General features: G+C 46.2%; 1 protein-coding gene across 2 annotated transcripts in view; it reads right to left on the reverse strand.

The window, feature by feature from the left end:
* Positions 1-21080, reverse strand: part of COLQ (collagen like tail subunit of asymmetric acetylcholinesterase) — a 56625-nt gene extending 35545 nt beyond the window's left edge. Inside the window, exon 1 of one of the 2 annotated variants that reach the window (XM_079114422.1) lies at positions 20893-21080. In XM_079114422.1, coding sequence (XP_078970548.1) covers positions 20893-20998 — 106 coding nt within the window. In that variant the 5' untranslated portion in view covers positions 20999-21080. Of the gene's footprint in view, positions 1-2524; positions 2735-20892 lie in introns of those variants that run through there. The other variant, XM_079114423.1, reaches the window with a different exon arrangement.
* Positions 21081-22658: the final 1578 nt, after the last annotated feature.

Consider the following 22658-nt stretch of genomic DNA (forward strand, 5'->3'; position numbering starts at 1 on the left):
CTAAGCCAGGACTTCGCATGTCTATTTTGGTGTCATCGAGTGGCCTGTGGGTCTCTCTCAGGACCATTCTGTCTCTGCTGGAGTCATGTCTGGAAAAACCCCAGAAGCCGCTGTTGTAATGGAAACAATTGTGTGTGTATGTACACGGGGGCCCGCCGAGGTCTGGTGCCCCACGTGGCTCAGCCCCCCGCCAGCTGCCTTGGAACAGCCAGCTGTCATGGAATTTGAGGACTGTTGACCTCACTTAAAGACACCAAAGTCATATTACACGTGGCCACTGCACTGCCAAATTATGGGTAATGGTCAAGTGCAGGCTTTCAGCAAGTGTTTGGTGGTTTCCACCATGTCCATTCTGGTTTCGCACTTTGGACTCCATACTCAATCCTCCGTTTCATTTTGAGAAACTGAGGCACACCCTTGGAAAGTGATTCGCACCAACTTACTCTTGGAAATATAGGGACTTGTGTCAGAGAGTGTGATCTGGGTGCAAGCAGGCATGTGATACAGTGCAATTCCTGTCCTCAACCTGAGACTCAGTTTCCAGATCTGTACCACAAGGGGTTTGATCCACTCCATCTCCAAAGGCCTTTTTAAAAATAAACACGGTGGGCTGGGGATATAGCTCAGTTGGTAGAGTGCTTGCCTCGCACACATGAGGCCCTGGATTCTAAATCCCAGCCCCCCCCCCCCAAAATAAACATGATCTAGTCACGGTGGCAGTTATCAAGAATATAAGTAACAATAAATGTTGGCGAGGAGGTGGGGAAAAAGGTTCACTCGTACATTGCTGGTGGGGTTGCAAATTGGTGCAACCACTCTGGAAAGCAGTATGGTGATTCTTCAGAAAACTTGGAATGGAACCACCATTTGACCCAGCTATCCCACTTGTTGGCATATACTCAGAGGACTTAAAATCAGCGTACTACAGTGACATGACTACATCAATGTTTGTAGCAGCTTAATTTGCAATAGCTAAGCTATGGAACCAATCTAGGTGCCCTTCAACAGAAGAATGGATAAAGAAAATATGATATATATATATATATATATATACACACAATGGATTATTACTCAGTCATGAAAAAGAATGACTTTATGACTTTTGCTGGTAAATAGATGGAAATGGAGAATAAGCAAAAGAAGCCAATCCCCAAAACCAAAGACTGAATGTTCTCTCTGATATGCAGATGCTAAAACACAATAAGGTGTGTTGGAGGGGAAGAATAGAAGTTCATTGGATTAGACAAAGGAGAATGAAGGGAAGGGAGGGGGGATGGGAATGGGAAAGATAGTGGAATGGATGAGACAGAACTTTCCCATGTTCATATATGAATACATGACCAGTGAAACTCCACATCATGTACAACCACAGGAATGGGAACCTAATTAGAAGAAATTATACTCCATGGATGTATAATACAGTTACAGTCATATATATCTAAAAAGAACAAATTGAAAAAACAAAAAGAAAAAAAATAAATAAACATGACACCAAGATCACCATGGTGTCCATCTTCATCTTCCCACTTGCTGGACTGGCCTCCAGAGGTAGCCTTTTCCATTTCTACCTCCTGCCTCAAGCAGCCCCCCTCAGAACAAGCCAGTGTGTCATCAGAAACCACCAAAGGCAAGAAGCGACATGAGAAGTCATCCTGTCTTAGCATGTTGGGAAAAATGGTAAGTGTAGCCACATGCTAACGATCCTGCACCCGCTGTCCAGTTGGTGGACAGTTCAACTTTTTGCTTCTTTCAACTCCTCTTGCTTTGGGGCCTTTTCCTGCCTGCTGGAACTGGTGCTGGAAGAAGACCCCGGGGAGGAGAGATGACAGAGGGCACCGCTCCACGGCATCGCTCTGTGCCCCGACAGTGGGTTGGAGGTCTCAGCAATCGTCACATTATCAAAATGACTGGCTAACGTTTGCCCAAAGTTTTCCAGGATGCACATATTCCAGAGAAGGCTGGACCCTAGAACTTTCCTTCGCCCACCATCCCTGCCCATGCCCAGACCACACAAGCCTTAGAAAGCAATTCTCTTCCTAAAAGTAGAAGTAGCTTGAACTTCTCTGAAAGCCCATGGTCGAAATTTGCTGTCTGTGATCGCACCTAAGTAGGCATGGGGGACAGGTGGGGACGCAACCTACGAAGAAATTGATTTGGTGTTTTGGTGGTTGCTGCTTCTAAGCCGTGTTACCCAAACCAGCTGGCCTGGAGTGCGTCCCAGCCACCTTATACCAGGGGGCCCTGGACTGCAGAGCATGATTTTACTTCAAAGCCAAGGGAACAGCAGCTACCAGCCTGGCACCCTGAAGTCAAGGTCACAAGAGGGGCACAAAAAGTGCACACACATGTGGGCATGCATGGGAAGTCCCCACCCACTCCTCTACCAACCCCTTTCCCCCTGCAATCCCAGCACTGGCTGCGATCTTAAAATCTTGCAGTCTGCTCAGGGCTCCCAGGGTAAGTCTGCTTTCCAAGTCTTTGTTTCCCAAAACCATACGAGCAGGCGCCTGCACGCACGACTCACCCAAGCAGCCAGCCGAGTAACACAGCAGTCCCCAAACGGAGAGCAGATGAGCCAGGTTGAATGATGGGCCCGTCATGGTGGGGCAAGGCCCCAGGCAGACTGGCCTGTGAATGCAAGCTGGAGACTGGCTGGGATCTGTCACGCCCCCGAGTCCTCCCTGAGCAGGGCCTGCTTGGCATCTGGGGTGGGAGCTGGCCGATCCTGGCTTTGATGGTGCTTCTGCCCAGGGGTCAGTCCTCAGCCCCCGAGGGGCAGGGATGGGTAGGCAGCCCTGTCCTGGTCACCCAGCAAATGCTCCTCTGGGGCAGGCTGGGAAGACAGACTGGCCTCTGCCCAGTGAGGTTGGGAGCCCAGGGCACTGATCACCCCTGCGGGCTGAGAGGAAATGAAGTGCGATCTGTCAAACAGGCTGCTTTTCATTTGGCTCCAAAAAGTCCCGTCAGTACCGTCAGTACCGTCAGTACCGCTCTGGCAAGCCTCACAGCCAGCCCCCAGTGGGAGTGCCTAGGGAGACTCTGCCTTCCTGTTTCAGGGAAGACCTTGTGGTCCCGGGGTCTCTGTCTGTGCCAGGGTGCTGCCGACAAAGCCAGACTTAATTAAAACAACCACCACCAAACATTATCTCTCTGCCTGTCTGCCTCCAAAGGGCTTGAGGGGAAACCTTTTCATTTCACTTATTTATTTATTTTTGGCCCTGGGGATTGAACCCAGGGTCTTGTGCATGCTAAGCACGTGTCTACCCCTGAGCTACCCTCCCATCCCAGAACATTTTTAGATGAAACCTGTTCTCAAAATAACAAAGTGGCACGTGCCAGCTACATGCTCAAGTCCACCTGATTCTTATAGGCATACCCAAAGCATGAGCATGAACACACAATATCCTAGGTCATAAAAGACAAGATAATTCGTACTTAGCAAGAAGCCATGTTTTTGTTGGTGTTTGTTTTTGTTTGCAGTACCAGGGATTGAACCCAGGGGTGCTTAACCACCGGGCCACACTCCTAGCTTGTTCTATATTTTATTTAGACACAGGGTCTCGCTGAGTTGCTTACGGCCTCAATAAAGTGCTGAGCTGGCTTTGAACTCCCCATCCTCCAGCCTCAGCCTCCCGTGCCACTGGCAGCACTGTTGCACTTGGTAAAGACCATGAACTATAACAAGCATCAGTCAACTTCTGTCGTAAATGTTTGAGGCTAAGTTGCCATTATACATAAAAGTAGCCATCCACAGTACATAAAGGAATAAGTGTGGCTGTGTTCCAATAAAACTTTATGTATAAAAAATAGGATGCAGGCTGGATTTAGCCAGTGGGCTATAGTTTGCCTACTATGTTTTTCACTCTGTTGTATGGAGTGAAAAAAGAGAAGTGGCTAACAGGAGTGGGGGTGTCTGGAGGGATGTACAGGAGGAAGAGATAGATACCAGTTGAGGACAAGGGGATACAAGTGAAAAATCAGGGAAGGCTTCCTGGAAGAGGTGGCATATGAGCTGAGGGAACCTTAAAAGCAGAGATTTGTAGATACAAAGATGGAGGAGGAAGAAGGCAGGCTCTGTACCTTCTCTGGGGAATTTCCCTGTGTTCTTCTTAGAAATAGGATCTAAGACATCAGAGGAAGCAACAATGGGGACAGGGAGTATTTAGTCTTGATCCAATATACCTGCAGAAATATCACCAGCATTACATTTTCCCAACACCCCCTGTTCTGGGTCATATCCCTACTGATCATATTTCAAACTTCATGTCAAACCCTTGGAGTTGGAAGTTTTGTCACTTTCCACATCAAAAGGCTTCATATTTTTATGATGTAGCATTGGTCTTTTCCTTTAAAACCTTACACACCCAACCTACTCAGTACATACAACAGTGTCACTGTTGTAAAACCAAAGGCGACTGGACTAGATGATCGATGGGGTCCTGCAGGTGTTTGAACCTCTTTTTATTTTCATACCTGGTATTAAACCCAGGGGCACTTAACCCCTGAGTCACATCCCCAGCCCTTTAAAATATTTTATTTAGAGACAGGGTCTCACTGAGTTGCTTAGGGCCTCTCTAAGTTGCTGAGGTTTTTGATTCTCCTGCCTCAGCCTCCTGAGCCACTGAGATTACAGGTGTGAGCCACTGCGCCCAGCTGAACCTCTATTTTGAATCTAATGACTCCCATGGGTGCCTCTTTTTGTCTCCCTAGCCTCTACTCCTCTCTACTTTTGCTGCTTTCTTGCCAAGTCTTATTCTCTCAAGTCTTATTCCTCTGTCTTCCCAGGCACTAATAGTTGAATTTCCTTAGATCAAATGCCCGTATGTATATTAGACCTTTTAGCCACCCTTCAGCCAAGTGCGCCAATCTGGGAGCAAGGAACCCTGGTCTCCAGCCCTGGCAGTAACTTGCATCCACTCTGGGTATCAAATTTTCCAGATGCAAGAGGGGAGCAGAGCACACCAGATGAGCTCTGTGCACTTTCCAGCTTTGAGGTGATTTCTGAGACATACTGGCCCTTCCTAAGTGTTCTTGATGCAATGGAGGATCTCTCCTCTTCACGCTGGTGAACAAGGTGGCCTCAAGTTCCCTCAGGTGCCTTGGCTCAGGCACCAGCTCGCCACTGCAGAGCTGTCTGCAAAATCTAATTCATAATAAAAGTTCCTGGGGCCTTCCTGCAGTGGTCAGCAGGTGTCATATTCACAGTATTTTGTCTTAATTGCAGGTCTGGGATTTATCAACCAGGCCAGAAGACCACTTCTGGAATACTGCCTCCCTGGGCACTGGTCCAGAAGCTTCTGCCCCTGCTGCTGCCACTTGCAGGCCAGTTTGCTGCAGATTGAGGCCCGTGTGGATTCTGCTCTGCATCTTCCTCCTGCCATGTTTCCCATCACTACCACAGAGAGATTTGTGGGGGGCCTAGATAACCCAGGCACCCTTCCCAAGGATCCAGAGGCAAAGATGTCTGCCTGTTTGCGGGGCAGCACCTAGGGTCCCAAATCTGTTGTCCCATCCCCAAACCTTGGCAGGCACAGGAGTAGGTTTGAGGACCTGACTTCTCCCTGTCAGATGTCAAAGACTCACCTTGTCCAAAATTTAGTTGGGCCGCTTTGCCCTCTTCTTGACTAGACCTTGAACTTAGACTTCTCTGTCCTCCCTGGCAGCATCCAGTTATAGCAAGAATCCTGAAAAGTCAGTTTAGGGAGAATGGCCATCGTTGACAACTGGGCAAACTCTTCCTTCCTTATTCTTTTTTTTTTTTTTTGGTACCAGGGATTGAACTCAGGGGTGCTTAACCACTGAGCCACATCCCCAGCCCCTTTTTATATTTTCTTTAGAGACAGGGTCTTGCTGAGTTGCTTAGGGCCTCGCTAAGTTGCTGAGGCTGGCTTTGAATTCGCAATCTTCCTGCCTCAGCCTCCAGAGCTGCTGGGATTACAGGCGTGCTCCACTGCACCCAGCTCCTTCCTCACTCTTGATACCTGATCACCTTGACCTGCTTTTGACAAGAATTCAATTAAGTTGGTAGAGCCAGAATCCCCCCGTACTTGATGTCCCCTATAGGTAATTTTCCACCCACTCACCCAATCTGCTCCTTGGCTATAAATCTCTACTTGTCCTTGTACAGGAGCTGACCTTGTGCTAGACTTGGCACCTGGGGCAGGAACTTTGAATTGTTTTCCTTACCATTTTAATAAGTGCCAGAATAATCTTCAACAGCACCTCCAGATTCAATGCTTTTTTTCCTTGGGAGGGACCTATAGCAGGTTCTACTTAAGCACACAAACATTTATTGAATACTTACAGTGTGCCAAATCTTCTGTATGCCACCAGAATACACAGATGAATAAGCTCATGGCCTGATCCTTGGAAGGTAAAAAGTTTTCATCTCACCCGCTAACTTATGCTGATTGGTACGAATTTCCTGGAACCTTGCCTTATGAAGGATTCTGAGGAGAGGACCATGATGTATTTTCCTCCCTTCAGTGAGAGGAAGAAGTAACTCATGTGCTGCGTGCTTGCTTGCTGACCCTTGTTCTGCAAAATCCTCATCACGAAACAACAGTGACACCGGGGTTAGCATTTTCCATACATTAGTGCTTTTAGTTCTCAGGGCCAGTTTATCGCTATTTTATGGAGGAAAAAAAATGACTCTCAGAGAAGTCAAGTCACTTGGTCTGAGTCACACAGCTAGTGCAGACATGAGGTCGGAATACAGAAGGAATCTTGCACACAGACCAGTGAGGAGATGCCCCCTCCTGTAGCCATCTTACCCAGCAGCTCAGGGATCCCTGGCTAACTGCACACTTTCTGCTATTCTCGGTGCTAACCAGAGTCAGTTTCCTTCTGGTCTTGTCTATCCCTGGCCATCTGGCTACCTGCACTCCTAACTCCCAGCTATTGATTTGACATCCCAAGACATCTCCAGAGTCGCAAATGTGCAGAGATGACTGCAGATGTCCCCCAGAAGGTATGTTTCCCCTTCCACAGGCTGGAGGAATCCCTGAGAAGTGGCTGTTTCTCGGTCTCCTGTGGGGAGGGTCACAGAGACATATGCCTATTCTTGCCAATGGTTTTGTCTGAGATGGAAAGAGCCTGAGTTCCCCAAGGCCACCAGACTGATAGGTGAGTATAAATGTTTTGATTAGATTAAGTCATTAAAACCCTTAATGATGATATTGCCTTAACCCACTAGTGAGGCACCAGCAATGGAGAACATTCTGTGATGCTCCCTATCCAACCCTTCTCTGTTCCCCACAACTTCACAAGCCATATTATTAATAGTATTATTATCCTCATTTTCAGACAAGGGGGCTAGGAAAAATTAAGGGATGCAGCCAGCTATAGTCTAACCCACTCAGGATATATGATCCAGTAGGTAGTAGGTCAGAGTTGAATCCAGATGTCTGACTCTGGGAATGCAGTTAAAAAGGAGCATGTAAGTGAAATAAACCAATCCCCCCAAAACAAAGGCTGAATGTTTTCTCTGATAAGTGGCTGCTGATACAGAACAGGGGGGAGAGAGGATAAGGGAAGAATGGAGGAACATTGGATTGTGTACAGGGAAATGGGAGGGGGTGGGGGAAGGAAAGATGGTGGACAGACATCATTCCCCTATGTGCATGTATGAGTACACGAATGGTGTGACTCTAGATTGTGTACAACCAGAGAAATGAAAAGTCGTGCTCCATTTGTGTACAATGAATCAAAATGCATTCTGCTGTCATGCATAACTAAATAGAACAAACAATAAAAAAAAAAGAGAAGAAAAAAATGAGCAGGAAACATCAGGAAAATGGCTTCTAAAGGAATTAGAGTCATTGTCTCAACCAGCTGGGGTAGAGCCATTTACCAAGACCCACAGTCATGTCTTTCTAATCAAACCTTACGATTATTCATCTCTGGGTTCCTGTTTCCTGGTCTGTAAACTCCCATGAATTGACAATCTTGGTGGCCTATTTTCTCTGTCATGGAGAGGATTTATTTAAGTGTAGTAGTGACCATCAATCAAATATACATTTGCCTTCTCCATTTAACTCTAGAAATGGGCAAAGTTTGCAAGTCACTTTGAAATCCATCAAAAACTAAGATGATATATAATGGTGTAAATAGAGCCAAACGCTAACCATTGCAGATTCAATGTGGGGAATGTATTAGTTTGCTAGTGCTGCTTTAACAAAATACCACAGCTTAGGTGACTTAAACAGACATTTACTTCTCAGAGCTCTGGAAACTCTTAAGTCCAAAATCAAGATGTCAGTAGGTTTCGTTTCTCCTGAGGCCTCTGACCTTGGCTCATGGATAGCTGTGGTCTTCCCTCTGTCTACTTCCCTGGTGTCTTTGTGTATCCAAATCTCCTCTTCTTTTAAGGATACCAGTCAGATGGGATTAGGGCCCATACTCAGGGCCTTGCTTTAACTTAATCACCTCTTTAAAGAACCACCACTTCACATTTTGGGGTGCTGGAATTATTAGAGCTTCAACATGTGATTTTTTAAAATTTCACTACAGGGAGTTGAACTCAGGGTGTTGCTTAGGCTAGGCTAGTGCTCTGTCACTAAGCCACGTCTCCAGCTCTTTTTATTTTTGACTTTGAGACAGGGTCTCACTAAGCTACTGAGGGCCTCACTAAGTTGCTGAGGCTGGCCTGAAACTTGGAATCCTCCTGCCTCACTTCCCAAACCACTGATGGCAGGGGTGCTCCACCATACCCAGCTAACATGAATTTTGAAGAGATACAAATCAGCCTTTAGCAGGTGTTCCCTCAACTATTGTTTTCATATTTTGAACATTTGAAAGTGTCTAAAATAAAAAAGAATAACATCTGGACTTGGTGGCTCATGCCTCTAATCCTATGGGCTGGGGAGGCTGAGGTAGAAGGATCACAGGTTCAAAGCCAACCTCAGTAATGGCGCGGCGCTAGGCAACTCAGTGAGACCCTGTCTCTAAATAAAATACAAAATAGGGCTGGGGATGTGGCTCACCTCTGAGTTTAATCCCCAGTACCAAAATAATAATAATAATAATAATAATAATAATAATTAGAGTTTTTTTTTTCATTTAAAAATTTCAAGTGGGCAACTGAGAACCACAAGATTTCTCCATAAAGGTTAGGACTGGGAAGGGGTGAGTTCAGTGCCTCTGTTGACAGAGATCTAGGGGTCCCTGGAGCTGCACAGAGCTCAGGCATCAGTGCTGCTTGGAGGAGGTGACTACAGTCACTTTGAGGGCTACCCAATCCCCAAGAATGACATGAGCAGAACATTCTCTTTCTTTCCCCAACCCCCTCACTCATAGAGACAACCTGAGGATGAAAAGAGGATGACCTCCTTTCTGTCATTATTTTATGTAAGTCATATATCAAAAGTGACTACTTTACACACATATATTCAAAGAAACAAATCCCATCCCCCTTTCTTCCTACAAGGGAATTATTTTGGACCTTATCTAAAGGAAGCCATCTGCTTTCTTGAGTTCAAGCTCTAATTTGACCAAATGGCCTGTGGTAAATAGAGAGGAAGGAGGACAATGTTATTAGGAGCCCAGGGAGCATAAAGAAACTTCCCCACGGCTGGCCGTGCCTCAGCTCTGAATTCGATTACAGCGGCTGGCATAAATCAGTGGGCGCTATTAAATCTTCTGCTAGGGTTCAACAGGGGAGGCCAAGATCTGGCCACAGGTCAGAGACAAAACCCTCCAGCTGTATGGGGCCCAACAGGTGCATTATTTCCAACACCTGCTGACAGCTGTGGCTGCAGGAAGGACCCTGTGTTTCCACCCACCGTGCGCCTGTGCCTTCATTTTTCCATGGTGACACTTTAGCCCCACTTGTGATTCAAACCATGTGGCTCACTTAACCCCTTCCCTCGGAGACCCCCTGCCTGTACCTCCAGTATCTGTTATCCAAGGACCCACAACAGGTGGGGAGGAGGAAAGCTGGATGCCAGGGAGCCCCCCCCGGCTGCCCGTGCATACAGACAGGCATCGCTATCCACAGGTCTCATGGAGACACTTGAACTTCTGGATTCCAGAATTTAGGGAAACTGGGACTGGCCCCTTTGGATTTAATTGAGCAATAGAATTTCCGAATTGAACCAAATGGCAAGATGAAGCTTCACAGCGCTATAATTGTGTGATTCTACCATTCTGGAAATTCTCTGATACCTCAAAACTCCTGGCTGTTTTGAGATCTAACAAACTTTTCCTTCCTTCCTTCCTTCCTTCCTTCCTTCCTTCCTTCCTTCCTCCCTTCCTTCCCTTCCTTCCCTTCCTTCCTTCCTTCCTTCCTTCCCCAGAAATTGAACCCAGGGGCACTTAACCACTGAGCCCTAGTTCCAGCCCTTTTTTTTTTTATTTTGGAAAGTATCTAAGTTGCTTGGGGCCCTACTGAGCTGATGAGGCTGGCTTTGAACTTGTGATTCTCCTGCCTCAGCCACTCTGTAAGACTCTAAAAGATTTTTAAAGACAGAAAAACCCTATTTTGTGCCAGATGAGAGACAGTGCTTTGTATGCACATGTGGTGTTCATATAAATGTTTATAATAGTTAATGCATGTATGTGATTCAAAGTTCAACAAGTATAAGCAGGTATATATAAAAAAAACTCTCTCCCACTCCTCTCCCCCAGCCTACCAACTCCAGTGATTTATTATCAGCCCATTATTTCATTTCCTAAGTATACGTCTAGGAATATTTCATGTATATGCAAGCAAATAGGATATTTCCCCTCTCTTCTTCAAAGAATGTTTATATCATACTATGCGTATGATACTTCTTGGTTTCTTCACAGGGTTTCCTCCCTCCCTCCCTCCCTCCCTCCCTCCTTCCCTCCTTCCTTCCTTCCTTCCTTCCTTCCTTCCTTCCTTCCTTCCTTCCTTCCTTCCTTCCTTCCTTCCTTCCTTCCTTCCTTCCTTCCTTCCTTCCTTCCTTCCTTCCTTCCTTCCTTCCTTCCTTCCTTCCTTCCTTCCTTCCTTCCATTGGGATTGAACCCAGGGTGCTTTACCTTTGAGTAACATCCCCAGTTCCTTTCATTTTTTATTTTGAAGCAGGATCTCACTAAGTTGCTGAGGCTGGCCTCAATCTTGTGTTCCTCCTGCCTCAGCCTCCCAGGTTGCGGAGATTACAGATGTGTGCCACCATGCCCAGTCTTCACAGTACTTCTAAGAGACTATTCTGTGTAACTACATAAAACGATTGCACATTGAAGGGGGCAGAGTGAACAAATTTGGTTCTTCCAAGTGAAAGAATATTATAAAACCATAGAAAATAGTATGGATACAAATGAAAATTTTATTTAATCTCCTTTGATGTGTAATTGGGTGGTTTGCAAACTTGCTGGTGCAAATGATGCCATAAGATAACCTTCTGCATGCATCTCTGTATATGCTGGGTAAGGATTTCTAGAAACAGAAATGTTGGTCAAGGATGTGCATGTGTAATTTTTTACACATGTAGTCTGCTTCATCTCCACAAAGTTTCCATCAATCCACACTCCCTCCCCTGAACAGGGGGTGAGAATATTGCTTCCACACACTCTCCCTGATGCCAGACCTTTTAAATTTTGCCCAGTTGGCTGGTGAAAAATGGTATCTTAATGTGGTTTTAATTTGTGTTTCTCTTATAGTGAATGAGACTGAGGATATTTTCACACATTGTAGAGTCATATGTACTTTTTCCATTTTTCCACTGCATTAGTGGAAAATTTTAATTTCTTTTTCTTCTTTTTGGTACCAGGGATTGAATGAGGGGTGCTTAAGCACTGAGCCACACCCCCAGCCCTATTTTGTATTTTATTTGGAGTCAGGGTCTCACTGAGTTGCTTAGGGCCTCGCTAAATTGGTGAGGCTGAATTTTGAACTTGCAATCCTCCTGCCTCAGCCTCCCGGGCCACTGGGACTACAGGCCCATGCCATGGAGCCTGGCTAAATTTTAAGTTCTTAACATGTAATGTCAAATAACTTTCTAGAAAGGTCATGCCAATGTATAGCACAGTGTGAAACTGACTTTACTAAATGTTAACATTGGTCTATAACAGCCTAGGGTTGTTGAAATTTTATCCATTTGACAGATAAGTAAACTGAGGCTCAAAGAAGTTGCCCGTGGTTTGTTTCCTTGATTGCTATGCTCTCCTGAAAGCACCAAGAATACAAGTGAACTACACTTCTAATGAATTACTCATTTGTATTATTTTATTTTCATAAATAGATGATGGGGTTAGCTTAGGTTGTCTGGTGAATTGTCTTATGAGCCGAGTCAGGTCATCTTAAGAATCTGCTTGTTTGACATAGTAATCTTGTTTAGGAGGTACAACAAATACTGGTCGTTTGATTGATGGGAAATATCTCCAAAGCTATAGCTCTCAAGTAAAATGAATTTAGAGACAGAGAGATTTAAACAAATGTCAAAAAGAACGTGAGAAAGAACCAGGTGCAGTGGTGCACGCCTGTAATCCCAGTGGCTTGGGAGGCTGAGGCAGGAAGATTGTGAGTTCAAAGTCAGTCTCAGCAATTTAGTGAGACCCTAAGTAACTTAGCAAGACCCTGTATCTAAAGAAAAAACTAAAAAAGGACTGGGGATGTGGCTCAGTGGTTAAGAAGGAAAAAAAAAAAAAGAACAAGAGAAGAAGGAAGCTGAGAAGAGGGAGGGGGATGGGGAAGAGATGAGGGAGGAGGGTGTGGAGGATCTGACTCAATTCAAAAGGATCTTATTGCCCTGGTTAGGAAAAACAATTGAGCAAAATGCAAAGTGACAGCAGATGAATAAATGACTAGAAAATTGTGCATCTATGTCAAATCAGCTGCCATTTGCTGGCATTCCATTTGAAAATCTCCTATTTAATAATCTTCCCCTGATTGCCAGGAGGCTGGCACTGGGCAGTCCTGGTGACTTGGCAGCCACAATGCATCTTGAAGGGGACAAGGTTATTATTCCATACAACGCAAATGCCATGTGGATGCAAGGCCCTGTTCTCCTGCCATGATGAACTGGGTAACAGGAAGTGGCTTGCCTTCCCAGCTCACCCTGGATTGGGGAAGGGAGAGGCTTTCTCCATCACAGCCACTGAACAGCCCTGCGAGTGGACCTGCCCTCCAGCAGCCATTCTGCTTGGAACTGAGTATGCCCAGGGGGTTGTCCTTGGGTGTGAGCTGTGTGTCCCTAGTCTTAAAAACCCAACATTGCCCTTGAGGTACCGTTAGGTCTCCATGTAGTAGGGTACACACCCCACTATGCCCAAGGCTAAACCCTCTCCATGCTCTTTCCTTCAATTCTTACAATGACTCTGTGAATTCTATTTTTATGTCCCCCTTTTGCCGGCTAGGGAAACAGGCTGTGTCATCCAAGGTCCTGGGGAGCTGGGCTTCTGCATCTAGACCTGCAGTTCCGGGGCCTGTGTGCTGTGCTGTCTCTGATTCAGACTCAGCCTTTGGATGGAGACTCCAAAATGTGGAAATGAAAACATCCCAGGAGAAGGCAAGAGGCCTGGATTCCAGTTCTTCCTCCACCATTTGGAATAACTGTTGCAACCCGTAAGTGAGAGCTGGTTGAATACTAGACATAGTGCAAATCTCATTTTTTATGGGGGCTACTGAGAATTGAGCCCTAGAAGTGATCTATTATTAAGTCAATCGCCAAGGATTATTTCAAGACAGGGTCTTGCTAAGTTGCCAAGGCTAGTCTTGAACTTGTGATCCTCTTGCCTTGGCCTCCCCAGTGCTGAGATTACGGACGCGAGCCACTGAAAGCACCCAGAAACCACTCGGGACGTGGGAACTCACGCAGGAGGTTTTACTAAGCGTACAGGCAGTGTCTGCCCACAGGGGGGGAGAGAGAGAGAGAGAGAGAGAGAGAGAGAGAGAGAGAGAGAGAGAGAGAGAGAGAGAGAGCGCGTGCAAGGGCGAGAGCAAGGGAGGGAAAGAGTGAAAGCGAGGAGAGAGAGAGAATGGCAGGGGAGCTCTTCTTAAGTAGTGAAATTTCACGGGCTAATAACAACGGACCAATGGCTGGTGAGGAGATTATCGGGCTAACAATCTGGACCAATTGTGATGGGCTGACAGATCTGGCTCCATGAGAATGTTAAAGGCCAGACAGACTCCATTTTGCTCTGAGACTCCATGTTAGATAGGAAATAAGCTTCTCCCATGGGAACACCCCGCCTCTGTACCCATCATCAGTTACTTAGTGTGGCATGTTTAACAATACAAAATGACAATTCCTATGTAAAGAAAAATTGCTCACTTTTGATCCCTATTGCTCCTAAACAATGTACTATGTGAACAGTGATTGTATGGATGTTGGTAACCATTCTTTAGTTCGAAACTAGGTAAGGGTCATTTTGACCCACTTTCCCCTCTGTTGATGATCTCATGATGTTAGTTTGTAATTTCGAATCATAGCAACAGACACTTGTGATTAATGTGATTTTTGGTATAAGAACCCCTACAACCCTGTGGTTGGGGCTGTTCTCCCAATAGCCATTTTTGGGGCCTTGTGTGAGACAGTCAACTGGTCGGCTTAATAAAGACTCTCAAATTTGGACTTCTCAGTGGTGACTGGTCTGTTCTTAAGTTGTGCCTCATAACACAATTACTGGCTAGGAAGTTCGTGGGCTAACAATCTGGACCAATTACTGGCTGGGAAGTTCGCAGGCTAATAATCTGGGTTGTAAAGTGGTGTAGGGGAGGCAGAATAATGATGGCAGCAAATTAGCAGATCTGATGCCAATAGCCACCACGTCTGGCCTCTTAAGCCATCTTGGGCTTCCACTGCTGACTTTCTGTGGGAGGACATGGACTGTGAGGAAACTCCCGCAGGGCCCTGCTGAGCTCCAGACCTGGAGGACTGTGTCTCTTTCACTGTTAACTTTCCCTAATGTGACTGTGCCCAATGCAGCTCCCAGAAAGTCAGATAGGAGGGAAGAGGGTGTTCCTTGCTGGAGGCCCTGAATCCAGAACACTAGACTCAATGATTGAGAATTTGGTTTCTGTATGACCATCGGGAATTTGGAAGCTTTCTGAGGGTCACCATGAGGTCCACTGCTGTGAAGGTCTTGGAAACTGAGTTGGTCCTGTTCAGACGCAAAGGGGAAGTCCACTTTCAACCTTCCATGACAATGATCCATGCCAGAAGCCCCTTATAGAGGGGATGAGTTTGAACACTGATTGAACCCTGGGTCACGGTGAAGGAAGAAGAACCCCAGGTGGCCAGGTAGGATGGCCATTATCACCCCCTCACCTTCTTGCCCCCAAGAAGTCCCATGCTAAGGAGAAGTTTCTGCAGCAGCAGGGAAGCTTCTGGAACTTTCTCCAAACTTCTCAGGATACCAAGAAGATAAGGTGGGCAGCACAGGATGAGAGAAGGGTATGGAGTGGAGCCTGCATACTCTCTTTTGAGCTTCCTTCTGTCCTGCCTTGCATCCCCTGTCCCCCGCCAGCTGGTTGACTGTGCAAGACTGCAGCAGTCGCAGACTTCTTCAGCTGTCACCAGCTCCCAAACACACGCCACCCTGTGTTTCTGTTGGTTGCTATGGAGAGGTAAGTGTGGACTTGAATGGAGCTGTGAGATGGAAGAGGGCCAGGTGTATTTTTAAAGTCATCTGGGGAAGCCCGTCACCTCTCGGAGAACCTCTTTCCCCAGGCAGCGTGTTCTTCTTTAGGGACTGGATTGCAAAAGCAAAGTGGCCCAAAGCAGAGTCTCTTCTTTTTGCTTTAATTCACTGGGTATTTTAAGCAAAAAGTTATTTTGGTTTGTATTTGAGATTTTTTGCCTTTTGATGCAATGAATTGTGGGAGAAATCATGACCTCTTGGCATGTGTAGAAACACAGTGAAATTTTGGAAATAATGTCAGAATGTGCAATGAAGTCACACCTACATCAGGCAATATTGAAAGTATTTTATATTCGTAACTAACCCACTTAATTCTCACAACTTCTCTTTGTGTTAAATCCTACTTTCGGCTTCATTGCATGGATGAGGAACCTGAGGCCTGGGGTGGGTAATTTGCCCAAGGTCACAATGCAAGGGGAGACACAAGATTTGAACACAGGCAGGGTGGTGCTAGAAGCCATATCCCTAACCACTCTTCGATTCTGAATCTGCAGTGATTTGGGGATTCAAAAGCTCTGATATGGAATTTCAAACCTGACGCTGTGTGACTGTAAGCAAGTGACTGTACCTCTCTGATTGTTAGTTTCCTCTTGGGTAAAATGGAGATACTAATGGCTACTTTATGACATTGTTGTGAAAATTAGAAACAATAGGCATAAAGAACTTATAAAAGATAAAAATGCTCAAAGAAATGTAGCTTTATTATTGTTTGTGCTGGTTCCCTGTGTCAACTGAACCCCAATTTCTGCAGGGAAGGAATGTTGAGCTGTAACTGCTGCTGCCAGAGGGGACAGTAAGACAGGAAAGTGTCTAAAGGCTGGTAGGACCACACCTGGTCTCTTAAAGGATCTACAGCAGAGTTGTCACTTCCTTAGTGTCCCTCAACATCCATCAATTCTACCTATGCTTCCAACCTCCTGCCACAGACATCTGTGACTAGAACTTCTACGACCATGGGAAGTCACTTGGGGCAAGCAGGAAGAACAGAGTAGTCAGCGTCACCAGGAGTTGGTGGATAAATGTTCCAGCTCCCTATCTCCCAGAGGTCCCCAGGAGAGATAAGCCCAGAGCCGTAACCTGCTCATGAACACACCCTGTGTCTGCCTTCTCTTCTCTGCCTGACTCTTCTGCCCTATTAGGATCACCTCCTAAATATATGACTTGCATCCCAATTTTTGTCTCAGGGTCTGCTTCTGGAAAGAATCCAACCAAAGGCAGTACTTATACCTGCACCTTTGCTTCTGATGTCACCTCAACAAAACACAAGAGGTCAGTTTACTGAGTGGAAAAGATCACTGTGGGAGACCCACAGTTCTCCAGATCCAAATCCCTGGAACGTGCACATGTCACCCAATATGGAAAAGGGAACATTGTAGACATGATGATGTAAAGGAAGTTTAGGAGCTGGAATGTGGCTCAGTGGTAGAATGCTTGCCTAGCATGCATGAGGCCCTGGGTTCAATCCTATTAGGATCACCTCCTAAATATATGACTTGCATCCCAATTTTTGTCTCAGGGTCTGCTTCTGGAAAGAATCCAACCAAAGGCAGTACTTATACCTGCACTACTCCCTCCAAATAAAGCAGGGGAGATTGATAAAGAAGGCAAGTGAGCAACACCGGTCATCCATGTGACTGTGAGTTGCATTTAAAGAAGACAAGACCCCAGCTTACTGGCATCTCATCAAAGCCAGATGGGCTTTCTGATCTGTTTTGGTATGATTGTGGATCTGAAGAAAGCAGGTGTGGGCCTGTGGAGGCTCCCCACAGGGTGACAGGGGGGATGCCCCCTCCTCTCACACCTCCTCTTTCTGTGTCTGAGCTGGAGGGAGGCCATCACTTCATGAAGAGGTTTGGGATGAGATGAGGCGGGATGCCTGGGACCCCTAAGAGTCCTCTAATTTAAGAGCCCTCTCTGATTTTATTATCCAGAGGAAATGGGGAGCTAAATCGGAGGAGATGGTTTGCAAGTGCATTACGGGACATTAAACAATAGCTGATCAGTGTCAGACACAAATAAATGGCTCATAATCTACTGCCAAGAACATGGATGGTTCCCAAGTGATGGCCTGGCTGGCTTCCAGGCAGGAGAGTGTGTTGGGTGGGGGGAGGGGAGATGGACTTTAGGCCATAGAGTCCACAAGACGGCTGCCTTGGTCACATCCCAGTCACAACAGAAGGTTACAGTGCCCAGACAGAAATCGCATCCTGCCACATGATCTCACTCCTCAGGGCTGGACTTGGGTCTTCTCACCATCTGGTTTCTGAGACCTGCACCCAAACATCACCTGGAGAGTTCCTGCCTGTGGGAAACCCTGTACTGGAAAAGGGAAGCCATATGGGCGAATAAGGTCGGTTGGGTCACAGTGCCTTGAAGAGAAGGTTTGTGAAGTGAGGTTACCTGGGGAGGTCTCCATCCCCACCAAACACCATGGTTTAAATGCATCTCACTAAAAACATCTCTATTAAAATGAAAATATCATCAAAAAAGAGATAAATCAGTGCCATATCAAGTCATATATATTTTAATATAATGCAACAACCACTTTTTGGCTAGAACTTTGCACCTGAGAAGGTAACAGGAGAATAGAGAATTCAGAAGAGGGTTTCCAGAGGATAGGAGGGTAGTCTGCTGGGCCTTACATGCCTGTATCACTATTGATCCAGGGCCATAAATGGATTTGGTCTATATTGATAAAAGCCCTGGACTCAGAAGCAGAAGATAGGATTCCAGTCCAGCTCACCAGTCCTGTGACCCTGGGCAGATTCCTTAACCTCTCTGAGCCTCTATTTCCTTATCATAAAAGTGCGAGTGATGCTGCATCTATCCCAGGGGTGCTTTGACAGTTGTATACGTTGAACTCTGGAGAAGGCCTGCCCCTCTCTAACTATTATTATCCTGGGGTCTGTGCCTTCATATTCCAGAATCTACAAGGACTGAACTACATCTGTGAATGAAGACTGGAGCCAAGTCAACCCACAGACCAGAAATGAGCCCAGCCAGGCCCAACCAAGTCCAGGCTAGATCAGTTGACCCTTAGTTGATCCGCAAACACATGAACTTCCACAAAAAAATGATTGTGTGGTGTTTTGTTTTGTTGTTCGTACTAAAGATTGAACTCAGGGGGGCTTAATCACTGAGCCACACCCCAGCCCTTTTTATTTTTTATTTTGAGGCAAGGTCTCACTAAGTTGCTTAGGGCCTCACTAAATTTCTGAGACTGGACTCAAACTTGTGATCCTCCTGCCTCAGCCTCTTGAACTGCTGGGATTACAGGCATGTGGCATCAAGCTTAGCATGATTGTTATTTTAAGCCCATAAGTGTTAGGATAACTTATGACCCAGTAAATGGTTAAGATGATGCTATAAATGTAGGACTCCTGACATTTTTAGTAGTTGCCATGTCCACTAGAAATCATTCTAAGACATACCTAACAGTTGCCTTTTTTTTTTTTTTTTGCAGGATTTTCTGTCTCTGAGCTACATTCCCAGCTCCTTTTTATTTTTTTATTTTGAGATAGGGTCTCGCTAAGTTGTTAAGGCTGGTCTCAAACTTGTGATCCTTCTGCCTCAGCCTCCTAAATTGCTGGGATCATGGGCATGCAACACCACACCCAGTGAGAGAAGTTTTTTATTTGTTCATCTACCAAATATTTTTGAGCACCTATGTGTCAGTCATGTTCTATATCTGGGAACCAGTGACACTGCACAAGATAGAGTCCTGCCCACACAGTGCTTACAGTCCATCGCCAACTCTCATAGAAGTCAGAGAGCCCATTCTGAGGCAGGACCGGAACCAGAAACCTGAGCTCCCTCATTCCTAAGCCTCAAATCCTTGGCAGATTTTCAAAGGAAACTCTAACTCAAACAAGATGAAGAAGTACCATTGAATTGGCCCGAATTAACTGTCAAAGCTCCCCTTGAATAGTAGAATAATGACCCACTGGACCCAGAAGAAGTTTGGTTCTCAATTTGAATCTGCAAGGGGTGTGTCGACCGACACAGTGACACAATCATGCACTTTTCTTGCCTAGCTTCACTTCCAGTATTCTCCCCAGGTCCCCCTTTCGCCTTCTTCTGTTCCTCACACTTTTATAATTAGCCTCATACCCAGCTGAGTCACCCCCTAGGACTTACAGACATTGGCAGCACAACTTGCTGATGGGCTGTTTTTATGAATGGACAGTGGCGGGGACTGGGTGCAGGGCTCATGCAGGCCCTCGTGAGCGCCCGGCATGCCTGGCCCTCCTGGTGTTTCACAGGTAATGACAATGAAACTCCAGCCTCAATGGAGGTACATATGAGACTCCATGAAGGGCTTGTCTGAAGTTTCCTGGGATGGGGAGAGCCAGGGACAGCTGGTGGGGACTGTGAGGGGACAGGGAGCAAGGCCTGGGGTCTGCCTACCTCCTTCATGCCTTCCAGAGACATTTGAGTTTCCTCAGAAAGGTTTAAAGAGGACACATCAGTAACCCAATACTTCCCCTGCCCCTGGGTCAGGCAGGACAAGGGCAATGCCTGGTGCCCTCAAAAAGATGACCAGGCCGGCAGACCAAGCCCCGTCTTCAAATCTCTCAGCCCTGCATCCAGTAGACATATGCAGCTGCAGGCCCTCGGTCCCTCTGGCGCCCCTCCACTTTCCTCAGGAAAGCCTCCTTCTCCCAGGTCCCCTAGATGCCTCATCTGAGGTTGAAGGGAAGTTCCACCCAGGAAGAAAGCACAACAGGATATAGATAGGGCTGAAGAAACAGAACACCCAGTCCTGAGGCTGCGAGGGGCCCCTGGCCTCCAGGAAGATCCACTGGATTCCCTGTCCCTTCAGTAGGACTGTCCTGGCCACCGATGCTGGCGAGGCTTGGACAGATTCCTGTTTATTCCGCAACATCCCCTTGAGGCAAGCCCCCCTCGGAGCAGGTCGGAGAGGTATTTATAGAAACATCTGGGACTCTGCTTTTCTCTCACTTGCACCTCCTGGTCTCTTAAGCACCCCCAGATTCCTGACCCAAATGAAATCATGCAGCAAATGGGAGAAGATGTGGGGGAAGCAGAAACAATTTTTTAAGTCTCTGGTTTTGAGCAGCTGAGTGGGAGCCATAGGAACAAGGACAGAAGGGGCTTCTGAGACAAGCTCGGGTGACAGGAAGCGGCTGGGATGTTCACCTCCCTCCCAACAACATCCCTCCACCAAGAGTGAATGGCAGAAATACCAGGACACATTGCAAAACGATCTTCCTTCCTCCGCCCGCCCCCTGACAGATGAGAGAGAGGACAGTGCTGGTCATCATTTACCTGCTGAGATCGGGAGGACGCTATTGATGAAAGTCGGCTGAGACAAGATAGAGCGGAAGAAAAGCTGAAGATAAATTCCCAGAGTCATTGGATTCAGGACAACCATGCTGGCCAGGTCTGGCAAGTGTCAAGTTAGCGAGGCAGGGCTGCTGTGGAGCCCCGCTTATCTCTGCTCTGCCTTCAGGGCTGGCTCTCTCTCTCTCTCTCTCTCTCTCTCTCTCTCTCTCTCTCTCTCCTCTTCTCCCTCTCCCCCTCCTTTCTCTCTCTCTCTCCCCCCTCCCTCCTTTCCCATGCCTTTATCAAGAAAGAATGCCAACCATTTCCCATTCAACCTTCTCCGTACTACACAGGGTTATATTTATCTCAAGCACTGGATCAAATGCCCACATTCAAATTAAGATGTCAGAATCTTCTTTTTAGGATACTGAAGTAAGTGGCTCTTGAAGAGGTGATGAAAAGGCAAATAAGTCTTGAATGTTCACTAGATAGAGTTCCTAATTGATTATCTACCATGGTCTACCTGCCTGGAATTGAGGTGAACCACAGCAGCATGGAATCAGTTCTCCTGACTCAAACTTAAACTTCCTGGAGACGAACCCCTCTGCTGTCAGTGTGTGACAGTTTTAGCCACTGTGTGACAAAATGGAAAGTTGACCTCAAATTTTTTTTTCATCATCCAATAAAAAGGAGAGGAGTTTGTATTTCCTAATAGTGTTCCCTATGAAAAAGTCTCTCTCTAGTAGCTGCACACTTCAATACCATGCAAAGCAACGTAAATGAAACAGGAAATGGATAGGAAAGTGAAAGATCCAACCATACTCAGAGAAACAGCATCACTAACCTAATCTTTGGCTAGACAAAATTCTTCAAATAAAAATTACTGCGTCCTTAAATGTAGATCTTTTATGAGTTTATAGAGTGTTATAGAGAGCCTTACAGCACTGAAAAAATTAAAATAATCCAGTTTTTCGTTTTGCTTTAATTTATACAACATAGGCCCCTTGCCTCTTTTTTTTTTTCATTTGTTCTAAGTATACATTATATATACCAGCAGAATGCATTTTGACCCATTGTACACAAATGGAGCACAACTTCTCATTCCCCTGGCTATACACGGTACAGAGTCACACAGTAGTGTCATCCATGTTCATAGGGTGATAATGTCTTCTCATTCTACTGTCCTTCCCATCCACACCGCCCCACGCCTCCTTTCACTCCCCTCTGCACAATCCAAAGTTGCCTCTTGCCTCTTTAAGAGCTAAGTCAGAAACAGTTTCGGAGTGACTTGACTCTGGGGTGACCATCCCTGAGAAAAAGCACTCATCTTCATCCTGGGGAAGGGGGAGCTGGGTTGGGGCAGAGTATAAGGTCATCCTCTACAGCTTTAGCACAGACTTGGACTCTAGACTCAGCTCTGAGTGGCGTTGGATCAATTGTTTGACCTCAGTTTACTCATCCAAAAAATGGAGACGATAGTCCCTTTATAGGTTTTTTGGAAAGGTTACATGATGTAACATGGTAGGAACCATCCATGAATTAGAAACTGTATCTACAGACAGCATCAATGAAATTCAAGGAGCTATGGTTGGTGGGGTGCAAAGATGGCCACCCAAATCTCTCATGTCCCCATATGTGCATGTCACTCTTCCCATCAAAAAGTGGAGTATACTCTCCTATGACCTCAAATCTGGGCCTGCCTTGTGACTTATTTGCTTTGATCAATATTGTGTGACCAAAGGGATGATGTGCTATTTCTAGGCCTAGGT

This window comes from Sciurus vulgaris (assembly GCF_902686455.1).
Source record: "Sciurus vulgaris genome assembly, chromosome: 16".
NCBI lineage: Eukaryota > Metazoa > Chordata > Mammalia > Rodentia > Sciuridae > Sciurus > Sciurus vulgaris.